Source organism: Antechinus flavipes, chromosome 5, assembly GCF_016432865.1.
Source record: "Antechinus flavipes isolate AdamAnt ecotype Samford, QLD, Australia chromosome 5, AdamAnt_v2, whole genome shotgun sequence".
In the NCBI taxonomy this organism is placed as follows: Eukaryota; Metazoa; Chordata; class Mammalia; order Dasyuromorphia; family Dasyuridae; genus Antechinus; species Antechinus flavipes.
In genome coordinates, this window is record NC_067402.1 from 268794932 (window position 1) to 268807858 (window position 12927).

At 36.6% G+C, this 12927-nt stretch overlaps 1 protein-coding gene across 5 annotated transcripts in view; it reads left to right on the forward strand.

Annotated features, from left to right (window-relative positions):
• Positions 1 to 12927, forward strand: part of VEZT (vezatin, adherens junctions transmembrane protein) — a 105806-nt gene that overhangs the window by 76198 nt on the left and 16681 nt on the right. For all 5 annotated transcript variants that reach the window (XM_052000847.1, XM_052000848.1, XM_052000852.1 and 2 more), the window contains exons 8-11: positions 295 to 626; positions 2379 to 2572; positions 8323 to 8423; positions 9393 to 9600. In XM_052000847.1, the coding sequence (XP_051856807.1) occupies positions 295 to 626; positions 2379 to 2572; positions 8323 to 8423; positions 9393 to 9600 (835 nt within the window). The remainder of the gene's footprint in view (positions 1 to 294; positions 627 to 2378; positions 2573 to 8322; positions 8424 to 9392; positions 9601 to 12927) is intronic.

A 12927-nucleotide genomic window follows, 5' to 3' on the forward strand; every position in this document is an offset into this window, starting at 1 on the left:
CTATATTCTATAATGGCCTGTATCCAGAGATGATGTTAGGTCCAAGAGGGAAGAGTTAAGAAGTGTCCTTCTTGCTACCTGTGATTCTCTGATCAGAAATTCCTAAGTGCCATGGATATGAAATTGACTGGAACACTGATTTGCCCCATTTTAGGACTAGTTATACAGATGTCCTCTTTATAGAGATGGAAGAATGTCAACCACCCCACCAAAGGCAAGCTAAGTTAAGGTTTTCTGTGGTCATGGAGCAGTTGGGAGGAAAAATCTGATTGACCCTTTTTTCTTTTTCTTCAGGTTTTGTTCCAACTCTGGGTAGGACAGAGTTCAGAGTTCTTCCGGAGGCTGGCGCTGCTCCTCTCAACTGTGAATGCACCTCAAGGGCCCTTCCTCACACCTGCCCTTTCTTCTCATCGTGTCCTGTATGATGTGACTCAAGGTCTACCTCATGCACATGCTGCCTGTTTGGAAGAACTGAAGCGCAGCTATGAGTTTTATAGATACTTTGAAACTCAACATCGGTCTGAAGCGCAGCGCTTGTCCAAAACAAAGCAGAAGTCGAGAGAACTGAATAGCCTTCACACAGCAGTGCGCAGCCTTCAGCTCCATCTGAAAGCATTATTGAATGAGTGAGTGGGGCTTGGGGTGGGAGTGGACTTTGTGTAGGATTTGTAAGCTTTGTTCTTTTCAGGTTGTCTTTTTGTTTCTTTCATTCTTGAAATCATCTTGACATTAGGGGGGTGGTTCCAGGACATGCAAGGGAATTGGATTTAGATGAGGGAGGGTTGGACAAAGTCACTAACCTCACTTTCTCTTCTAGCATCATCTGGACCCATTGGCAAGATATAGAGGGCCCTGTATGCAATAAGAGACTTTGGCCTTTTTAGGATAAGGGTTTTTTTGTTTGTTTGTTTTTTATTTTCCCCCTGAGGCAATTGGGGTCAAGTGACTTGCCCAAGGTCACACAGCTAGGAAGTGTTAAGTGTCTGAGGCCAGATTTGAACTCAGGTCCTCCTGACTTCTATCCACTACACCAACTAGCTGCCTTAAACTAAAGTCTTTAACAAGTCTCAGTTTGACTGAGGTAACCACTCATTCAGTGATTAAAACAAGATAAGAATTGAGACAAATAATGGCCTCTTATACCTTGTCAAAAAAATTATTAATCTGGGAAAGGAAGATCCTCATGGTTTCTGACCAAACCAGAAACAATTGCTATTTACATTCCCTCTGAACCAATCAGGGCCCAAACGATGAGGCCCAAGTGGGGCTTGACCTGGGAGCTATTGTTGGCCAGTCAGTGAGAACCAGGGGAATTTGGATTTTAAAATGGTCCTTAAGAGAGAAATCTAACTGAAAAAACCCAAGATCTCTTGGGAGAGTTCAGAGATCAAAATCATCAGTCCTTTGAGTAAAGCACAAGCAGGTAAGAATATGATTCCCTGTTAAGGACCATGGCTAAGTGTGAAGGGGCAGGTCTGATCTCTGGAAAGTCCCCACAGCTGTGAATCATAACACTCCTGAAGGAATTGCAAATCAGCCTTTACTGATACAGATGTTACTTGTAAATGGAGAATGAAATAAATTAGAGGCAAGTGGAAAGTGGAGGGAGAATGCAACTGCCTCTCAGTCTCCTTGTATCCTTTATCATCCTCACACATGAAAGGATCTATTGTGATGGTCAGAATGGTGTCTCCCCTAACAATTCCCTATGTGGACAGAGGGAAAAGAAGGAAATAAATGAAATGAAACTGTGTTTGCCCCATTGGCCTACTCACAGAAGTTGTTTGTCCCTTGTTCTCAAAAAGAACCGTGATGTCAAGGAGATGATGTCATGACATGAATCAAAGGAAATTGTTTTAGAAGATAGATAAAAGAGGAATGTAGAGTTGAATCCAGGTCCTTAAAGATGCTTTGTGATCTTAAAAGTAGGAGGGGAAATATGATTTTGTTATGTTTTGAGTCATTAGCAATATTTGCCTTTCCTAATTTTAATGGCTAGAATAAGAAAGAACATAGCAAATAATACAAATGATATGGTACTGAAGGATTTATATGAGATAAGAGCAAAAAGGGGAAATAGTTGATAAATCACAATACTTGTAACTATTTTACTTTTGGCCCGCTAAATTGGAACCTCCAGTTTCAGAGAATCTGAATCCAAGGGAATAAACATTTTTAATGAAAGGTGCACTAAATCTCCAAGAATTATTATTAATTTTGTGATGTGACCATATATGCCAACACAGGATTGTATTACAACCATAATAATTGTCATACATAATACAGTGCTGCTTAACCTTGTAAAATTTTTTTGAACAATCTTTATGTTTGTAAATTTTTACAGCTTATATCTGTTTCTGCTTTCTTTTCTTACCTAGGGTTATCATTCTTGAGGACGAACTTGAAAAGCTCGTTGGCACTAAGGAAGCAAATGCTCTAGCATCAGAGGCTTATCAAATCCTGGAGCAGAAGCTAAAGTTGCTCCAGCCTCGAGTACAAGCAAGCAACAGTTGCTGGGAAGAGGCCCTTTCTCAAGTAGATAAACTGGTACGAAGAAATTCAGATAAAAAAGGTATGTTTGAGAAGTTCCTCTGGCAAACAATTCTTAGTCAGACCTTATTGTTTATTTAATACTGGTTTCATTCCTCAGGTATGTTGTTTAGCTTACTGGGATTCAGATTGAAGATGACTTCATAGATTTTCTTGGTTTTACAATGTTGAATTTACTATATGTATGTGATGACATCAGGGCAGATACAAAACTGACTAAAGGGTTTTTACATAGCAATAGATTAAAGTAAGAGCCTCATTTAATATTATTGAGCACTTAAAATATATCAGTTTAGATATAACCAAACAATATACAAGGATATGATCTTTGCCTTTTATTCCACAAGTAAGCATTCAAAAATGGTGAATGGATACATACCGTCTCTTATAAAGTGTATACATGCATATATATATATATATGTTTATTTGTACACATGTAGCCTAGATATAGTGCTGAGCCACTCACTGGCAAAATAGTCTTTGGACGTGATGGCTAATAATGACATCTGGCTCTCCTTTCCCTCTTTGGGCTAACCAGCTCACTTCAACATATATTTATGCTTTTAGGTCTCAGGGACCAGCTCCAAGCAAGACCACACTTTTATAGCTACCTTTGATTATACTGAGAGTAATTTTTGTGGGGGAAGAAAAATAGATGCCTACTACTTGCCACTATGTGACTCCTGAGTCCCCCATCAGTGTGCTTATTTATAGGATGTAGTCATTATCTCTTAAAATATTAAATAAAGGCAGAATTAATCTTGAAAACATGCTATACAAGAACCATTATCTCTTAAAATATTAACTAAAAGCAGAATTAATCTTGAAAACATGCTATACACCAAATAGAAGACAAAAGAATAATAAAATTTGGCAGTGCATTCATAAACCTCAATCATACTCTCCCACCAACTGAATGCATATCTATGAAGGATAATGGGTCTATAATGAACAGGAAAATCCCTGTGCCTGAGCCACTCACACCTCTGAACTGTAAGCCTGGATGCTGGCACTCTGTTTTGCTCTGTACCACCTGTTCTCATCCAAGCCTCTCGGCTCTCCAATTAGACTAAGCTACTTTTTCCTCTATTTTCATGTCATGAAAGCTGTGTTGGACTGGTATAGTAAACAGGAGCAGCACCTCTGAACCTGGGGACAGCATCTTTCCCTGTTTCCTTGGAGTAGGTGTTAAAGTTAGGCTTTTTCAGTTACAAGCAGTTACCTAACCCAGAACTGATCAGAGGAACTCAAAGGAGCTTCTCCCTCAAGATAGAAAGGGTAGTGGAGGGCAGTGTAGTCAAGTCCATGAAGAATTTCCCTTCTCTCTGACTATAGAGGTGGCAAAAGGTCAATCAGCTCAGCCAGCTCTTCACCCAGGAGGTCCGGTTCTGCTTGATTCCCCTCATCTTCTAGATCCTGCAGAACTCTCTTCCAGTGAGTTCTGAGCATTCATAGGCTCAGACAGCTCTCTCTGTGCTATCTTCTGGTTCTCCTCTGATCCTCTGATTTTCTTTGAGGCAAGATAATCTCTGTCCTTTAACCATCTTTGACAGCTACTGTTTCTTCTTATTCTTCTGATCTCTAACTTCTGTTCCTCTCTAAAACCCTTAATAACCTCAAATCAGGGTCTTGGGATTAGTGTCCTATGTCTAATTCAGGATTAAAAAACCCAAAGGCCATAATATACACGGGGTCCATAGGCATAACTAAGCAATATGTCATTTTTCCATATTCTCATTTAGATGATTGATAGTTTCTCATATCTAGCCCTTAAAATCCTGAGAAAATTTGTAGGTGAGTAAATGGATAAACAAGACTTGCTTTATATCCCACTCCTCACTTGTGCCTTTGATGTGTTTTCAAACAGATTCTCTCAGTACATTTACACAAAGAACATTTTCTATCTTTAGGACAGTCTCAAGCTGCTTTTCTGACATGAATAATTTTTCTCTTACCTTTTCTGCTAAAATATCCACATATGAAAGGAGTGATCCATATTTTCCATTTTTATCTGAGGGAATGAAAGGGTGTGTGTGTGTGTGTGTGTGTGTGTGTGTGTGTGTGTGTGTGTATCATCAGTATTTTAAGTGATCTGTAATTTCACTAATGTGGTTCTCCATTGACAGAGATCATGACTTCTCATTGATTTAGTTTCAGTTGATAAAAAACATGCACCACTTAGTGCCCAATCTTCTGGCGATAAACCTCTCCAAACTTAGAAAGAAAGAACAAGATTCTCTTGATAATACTTCTAGTTTTCTTAGAGATTTTTAGTTACTTAATGACTCTGGATATAAAAGGCTCAATAATTTGAGACAAGAGGCTTTATGAGTGAAGTTTTTCTTTGGAGCTAAGTTAAGTTTGGCTATTTAAAACCATATTTAGGAAAGGAATTGTTAGAAATGCATGTAGGAATATAAATTATTCTATTTTGTAGGTTTATGATCTCCTTGGTAAGAAGAAAAAGACTTGGGAAAAAGAAACATTATTTTAAAGGGGAAAAAAAAAACTTAAGACAATATTCCTAGGCCACATCAGCCACATCTACTCAAATCTAATCCATATGTAGTGCCAGTTCCTATTTCTTTCTATTAGCCATTTAGAATTTTTTTTTAATAGGAAAGGAACTCATTTGGTTGAATAGTAAGAATGAGGTTATGTACAAAATACTCAAAAGAACCAACATTCATCATAGGAAACTAGTATCTTGACATGTTTCAAGATTGCTATTTGAGTTTATATCCAAAATATAATTAGTAAAATAGTTTTCCCCTAAGGCACAAGTTTGATTTATTCAGAATTATTTAGAATTTAGCAAGCTTAAAAATTTTCACTATTAAATAGATTGATTTGCCCTAGTTCTAGAGCTTTTGATTATATTTTATAGAAGCCAGAATGTTTTTGGTGTATCGAGTCAATATGCTTATTCATCTTTGGAAGCTTTACTTTTCCCTTTGGAAAACCATTGTTATTAATTGTGTTTCTACAGTATAAATATATGATACATTATATAAATATGTATAATGTACATATATAATACAAAAAGTAAAAACTATTTTTGACATCACGTTTTTTAGTCATTTTCAGTCATGTCTGACTCTTCATGATCCTATTTTGGAATTCTCTTGGCAAAGATACTAAAATGGTTTGCCATTTCCTTTTCTGGCTCTTTTTACAGAGGTAGAAACTGAGGCAAACAGGATAAAGTAACTTGCCCAAGATCACAAGCTAGGAAGTGTCTGAAACCGGATTTGTACTTGGGAAGATAGATGATTCTGACTTCAGACTTGGCAGTCTGTCCACTATGCTATCTAGTTGCCCTTAAAAATTTAATAACTGCTTATTTAATTAAATTAGGTTCTATGGAATAAAATATAGCCATAAGTTTCCAAGGCTAATCTACATTTTCATCTTCATATCTTCAGTTACTCAGTATCCACTTTAGTTTATTATGGTAAAAAAATATCATTACCATGACATTGTTAAATTGTTCAATATTAGAAAATTATTTTTTATCTGTGTTTTAACCAGTCATTATCTTCAGTAATTTAATGCATTTAAATTTGGAGGGTCATCATCATATTTTCTTTGTCAAAATATGATCCACGGCATTCCTAAGCACAATTGTGAACACAGAGCACAACTATCCTTTGCCCTTCTAACCTCCCCTTTCAGCTCTCTGGTATCTGGCTCCCATCTTGAGATGTGGTTCTATTCTGTCACTTTCACATTTTTCCATAATCCACTCTCTCAAAACTCGTCTTTCTGTTCTTAATAATGGATGCAAATGTGTTTATAATAACATCAGCATTTTAATCTGGGGGGAGGGAGGAAGGATGGGAAGAAAAAGATGCCATCATCTTAAAAATCTTGCGGGAAAGAACTGTGATTTTTTTGACTATATCCCCAGCACCTAGAAGAACGCTTTCCACATAGTAAGGGCTTATTAATTGTTCAGTGAGTTTGTGATGGGAATTCTAAGACCTTTAGCAAGTTGTTTAGAGGAGAGGTTTGGTAGTAGATGGGTGCTAAAGGATCTGGGGAATCATATGGAGTGGAGAAATCCTGAAATTACTGTAGGTGATACTGTCAGCCTCAGAAATAATTCTTTATAGACATTACCTAAAATGTGGCATAACTTAAGTACTGTATGCTAAGCTTTGATGTTCAGAAAAAATACATTTATTTGAGACATTGAGTTCTTATTTATGGTTTCAGTATAAGTGGATTACAACTTTTATAGAATATTCTTTCACATATTTTTATAGACTATTTATTTGCAATCTTATTTGTGTACAATTTTTTCCTAAGTTATAAACATGGAAACCTAGCATTTGTTTTTTTACAATCTCTTAAAATACAATCTAATCTTAGAATTTTGAAAAAAAACTTTATGTAGATAGATAATTTATATTTTAAACTTTTTTTGCCATATTGATAAGCTATACATTTTTAATATTGCAGTTTTTTCATTGCTTATTTTTTCTTGGTAATTTCTATAAAATTTACATGTAACAACAATAGAAACAAAAGACTTTACCAAGTGTTAGAAATAACTGTATTGACATATAATGTGTAATTCAAATATGAAGCATTAACAAATGGGTCATCATTTTGTTACTAAAACAAAGCACTTTTAGCTCTGCCCAAAGGTATGACTGGATTCCCTTCTTACCATTTTTTTTTAAAACTTCTACTTCTGTTAGGAGCACAACTGGAAGTTTTGATAGAAATTTCCATCAAAAGTGATTTGCCATTAAAATATCCCCAGAAATTGGCATATTTCTCATTATCAAAAAGTAAATAGAATACATCTCCTTTTTGGTCAGTCTCATAACATATAGAAACTATCAACCATTTTAAGTTAATAAATAAATATTACTGACTACTTATTGTTGAAAGAGGAAATTAAAATTTAATCTAAAGTTTTAACATGTTGAAACATGTATATATTTAGGCGTCATCATTCCCTCTGATCTTTGTTATATTTCCTAAAAGCTTCTTATCAGTCTGCTTCCTAACTCTTGTGAGAGCATGGTAAAGAGTTGGGAATTGTTGGAAATTTTTACCTTTTCTATGATAGTGACTATGTATTTACCAATGACATGTAGAAACAAACATTTTTGAAACTACCCTATAATAAGACACTAAATCCTTTTTAAGGGTTATTTAAGCTAGTTCAGTCAGCTCAAACATATTTTGTTGCTGTTTGGAAGATATCAATCCACACTCTCTGGATAAGGGATCAGTTGCTCTCCAGCACGTTAATTATATCCTTGTAGGAGGATGGAAATAAGGAAGGGAATATACATTTATTAAGCACCTACTATGTACCCAGCACTGTGATAAGCACTTTTCAAATATTAACTTATGGGCCAGAATTGCACAAATGAGAAAGTATAAAGGATTGCTCTTTATACATAGTATCAAGAGTGCTCCTGAAATCACTAGTCCTTCACATTTTTTATGGGGAGGGAGCTTTGGCCTACGGGAAGGGACATGCAGCAGAATCCTTTTGTTTTAAAATGTTATGTCTGTGATTGTTCTAAACAGTGTTGAATATTTGAGCTTGTCAGGTATTCCAACAAATGAGAAAGAAGGGAAAGCTCTCATGCACATTGTATGCCATGTGGTTGACAGGTTCCATATCCTTGGTCTTTTCGAGGTGAATTTTGATCTATAGAATTGTGCCAAGACTGTTCATCATCAGCAATACCCCAGATTCCTCTGAATCCAATAACCTATTTCTTTTCCTCATTTGCCCTTCTGAAGGCAAACCTGAAGTACCATGTGAAACTCCACGTTGTGCCACAGTACCTTTGTCACAACCTACACTACATATTGAAGACAGGGACCCAATTCCTGAAGAGCAGGTAAGAAACTAAGACATTTGTGCTCATTAAGAGCCTGAATATAGAAATCCAGAATCCTTTTCTGCCCCATCACGATTGTTAAAACAGTGTCATTATCCCAGAGAGGCACTGGGGTGTCCTGGGCAAAGCACTAACTTTGGAGGAGGACCATCTGGATATAGCTCCTGTGTCTGTCACCTTTGGGCTCAAAGATGAAGTCAGTGTCCTGTGGAGGGGCTCCTGTAGTGACATAAACTGAGCCAAACTGCTTTGCTCTTAAGCTCCAGAATTCCCACAGAGCACATTGAATTTACTGTGCTCGTAAATCAACTGTTACTTTTTTGAAGTTAAATTCTTAGTTCAGCAGATGTTTCTTTTTAAAAGTCACTTTTGAAGAAGCTCTCAAAAATAATGGACCATTATTAAATAAAAATATGTTTATAGTTACAGTTAATGCTAGGCGTAAAATAGATGATTTAATTTTTTTCGTGACTGTATTTGGCATTCACTTTTGTTTCCTTCTAAAGAATCTTTAAAGCTTAGAAGAGGAGCTAAGGGGAAAAAACTGTCAACTTCCCAGAGCTAACCATTACCCCAAGTGCTTTCCAGTTCTTGCATTAATGCTTGGTGATTATACATTTAGTGTTGGTGACCTTCAGCAAGCCTCTAAAATGACATCAAAACTGAGGCTCACAACTAAAGCTCTTAAAATGTCTACCGCAACTCTTTTTTCTGTTCAGTCTTGCCTAGTGACTATTACAGAAGAAAGTATGTGATCCTGTGCTACTAGATATTCTCCTTCTCCAAATTGTTCCTTAATGATCAGAACTACAAAACATACCTTCATTTGGGGGTGTATATGTGTTGGAGGAAGAGGAGTTTGTGCTTAAGTAGCCATCTTTTTAAACCACAAAATTGAAGTACATAAAATGTTACTTGCAGACTAAAAATTGTTTCCTTGCCATAAAGTGCATGTGTGTGTATTTGCAGGAATTGGAAGCTTATGTGGATGATACAGACCTGGACAGTGATTTCAGAAGAGATGATTTTTATTATTTGTCTCAAGAAGACAGAGAGAGGCAGAAGCGGGAGCGGGAAGAATCTAAAAGAGTATTACAGGAATTAAAATCAGTGTTAGGATTTAAAGCCTCAGAATCAGAGAGGCAAAAATGGAAGCAGCTTCTATTTAGTGATCATGGTAAGCTTTCAACTTGAAAAATCAAACTTTTTTCCTTTCTACTTTCTTTTTATTTAGCTATAATTTCTTTGGTGTTATATGACCTCAGTTTGGTGGTCTGACAGTAAGTATATATATATATATATATATATTAGCACTATTATAATGACCAATAAAAAATAAACTTCACAATAATATATGTAATCCAAGTTGACATATTTTCACTAAGTATTTTCATTCTTAAGAACTGATTTTGAGGATGAGTCAGGCATTGGACTCTTGATTTTTAAATGCTATAACTTAATTTTCAGGTATTGGCATCAGTATGAGGTCTTGAATCCTATAGAGCTTCCATATATTAATATTATTATCTGCAGTAAGAGTCATGGTCTTATTCCAATTTACCATTGAAAGAAAAAAATTGAGATGAGATCTCTGAAGTCATATGTGTGATAAATGAGAACAGCCTGTACTCTGTGGACTCCATTCATGCCATCCTCATACCCTTATTTGCACACCAGAGCTACAAGAGAATATATTTATTATCCTTTTTTCTTCCTCAAACAAAACTATGAAGAAATTTATTCTGATAGCCTCATAGCAGGTCATGTTAATTTTTAGAGACAGAAATGAAATTTCCCTACTACTTTAAAACATCTATGGAGACTGAAAACTATCATCTTTTTACCTTTTTCTGAACCATGGAGATTCCCCATCCTGAGTGGCAAATCCATTAAAGTCACTCCTTTGAATTTTTTGTGTCTACCAGTAACACCACCATTTTTCCAGTTTCCCTGACTCAAACTTTGGGAGTCATCTGATTCTGGGATCCCATAATCTTTTCCTCCTTCCATTTATTTTCCTTTATTTTCCATTTACAGTCACTAAAACCGATGAATTTTTCCTCTGAAGTGCTTCTTGTATCATGATTTTCTGTGACTGCTCTCTCTACCCTAGACCAGGTCCTAATTAACTTGTGCCTGAGCTCCTTCTCAGCCCCAACATGCGCTGCTTCGCCAGACTTCCCTTCTTTAAATCATTTGTTCACCGTGTCATGGCCTCACACAGAAATCTTCAGCTCTTCTCTGGTTCTCCTCTATATTTCAGAGCATCAGAACCTGTAGAACTGAAAAGAGGCCCTAGGTCACCTAGTTGCCTTCTAACAAAGCTCCTCTCTGGCCATTAGAAAGGTCATGGGATGTCATCAAGATGGCTCAAGCAGGGGATCTCAGTCAAAACGTTCACCATATCCTCAGAATCTAAATCTAGCTACCTTCTTTATACAAATTGTCACCTTTGTAGTTCAGTTCATGTGTGTACCAAAACATCTTAAAGATAAAGACTGTAGTGGGTGCTGCTGGAAGCACTGGATGAGTAAGATCACCATTCCTGCCTTCAAGGAAGGAGCCTTCACTCCGTAGAGGGTATGAGACAAATACATGATCATTGTTGTTCCGAAGCTGAAGGACTGAAGTAGAAGAGAGAGAAACAGACTAATTATTAGGTTTCAGAGGAAGGAGAGAGGCTATCTCCTTGTGGAAGGCTTCATAAATGAAATAACTTTTAAGATGGTCTTCCGAGAGAAATAAGTCAGGGACCAGAATTGGAAGTCTTAGAGGGTGCTCTGCTTCCCTGGCCATTCAAAGGGAAGACATGAATGAGCAGCTAAGTATATATTTGGAGTCTGTTTGGGCAATAGTGAGTGGTCCAGTTTGGCAGAAGTGTGAGAGAGCCTTGGAAGAGAAGACAGGATAGAGATGAAATGGTCATATTTTAGATGACCTTAATTGGGCTTGATTTTTAAGTAATGGAAAACCATTGTAATATTTTGGAGTTTGAGTACAGCTTATGAATGAATACTCTCCATGTGATATGTGACTGATCAAAATAAGGAGACCCTGGAGGAATGGAGACCAATCAGATTAGAGTGGTAATTAAGGAGCACAAGTGAGGAGACTTGAAAAAGAGGTGGCTTTGAAACCAGGGAAGAAGGAATGGATTCAGAAAGGATATTATCAGTAAACTGCAGGAATCACTGAATGTAGTTTGAGGATACTTTACTAGGTCCTGAGGTGACTACAAAGATGACTAAAAAGCAAATTTACAGTCTGATAAGCTTCAAAGATTCAAGTTTTGTGACTTGGAGAATCTTAGTTTCAGTAGCTAGAAGACCTTCTCTTAGGAGGAAAAGCAGGTTTTGCAGAAAGACGATTCAATTCAGTTTTGGTTAAGATAAAACTGAAGTACAGTGAGACATCTATGTGAAATTACTTAGCAAATCATTGAAAATATAGCAAGGTTCAAGCTGGAGGTATAGATTGTGCATTCATCTGGATTGAAGAGACAATTAAAGCCATAGGAATGGATGAGAGAGAAGTTAGAAGACTGAGTTTTGAATCTGGAAGAGCATCTACAGTTAGGGGTGAAGAAAACCCTGCAGGAGGAAATGAGCTTGATTGGTTAGAAATACCAGAAATGCTCATCATCATAGAAAGGGGAATAACTTCCAAAGGAAACTTGGGCATCAGTAATAGTACTGAACACAAAAGCAGACTAGAATCTGGGAAAGTGATTGGGTTAGTGTAGTACTTCTTAAGACTTTTTGGTCTTGGGATCCTTTATGCTCTTAAAAATTTTTGAAAATGTCCCAAAGATCAATATTGACTATATCCAAAATTAAAATTCCTTATTAAAATTAATTCATTTTAAACATTCATTCAAAGCTTAGTTTTAAAAAAGTAAATGGTTTTGATCTTGCAGAATTCTGATAGATTGTCAAAGACATCGGGGTCAGCCAACAACACTTTGAGGACCACTGAGTTAGTCTATAAGATGATAATTGGTGACTTTGAAGAGAGCAAATAGATTCAGTATAGCGATAGAAAATGGAAACCTGGTTTGAAGAATAAGTAGAAATGTTCTCTGCTCATTGCCTATACTCTTTAAGAGATTTAATTGGAGAGAACAATAATTTAAGGGAGTGGCTGGCAGGGTTAGCAGAAATTTTTTAGAGAAATAAGGTAAACATTTAGTTAAGTAAAAGCTCCCACAGAGAGAGAGGTTAAAAATAGAGTAATGATTGGGTGAAGTGAGGTTCTAGAAAGCACTAGAGAGGATCACAGCTCAGGTGAAAGTCTTGGCAAGGAAGAAGGAAAAGACTGAGGTAGAGGATAATACTGTCAGATGTTTTTCATCTTCTCACTAATCTAGAAGACAAGGTCATCTGAAGGAGAGCTAGTTTTTTTCCCATCCCCATTCCTTTCTCATCCCTCACACTCATATGATGGAAAGAATCACAATTAACAAAATGGTACAATATTGACATCACTGATTCAGGTGTGCCATGAA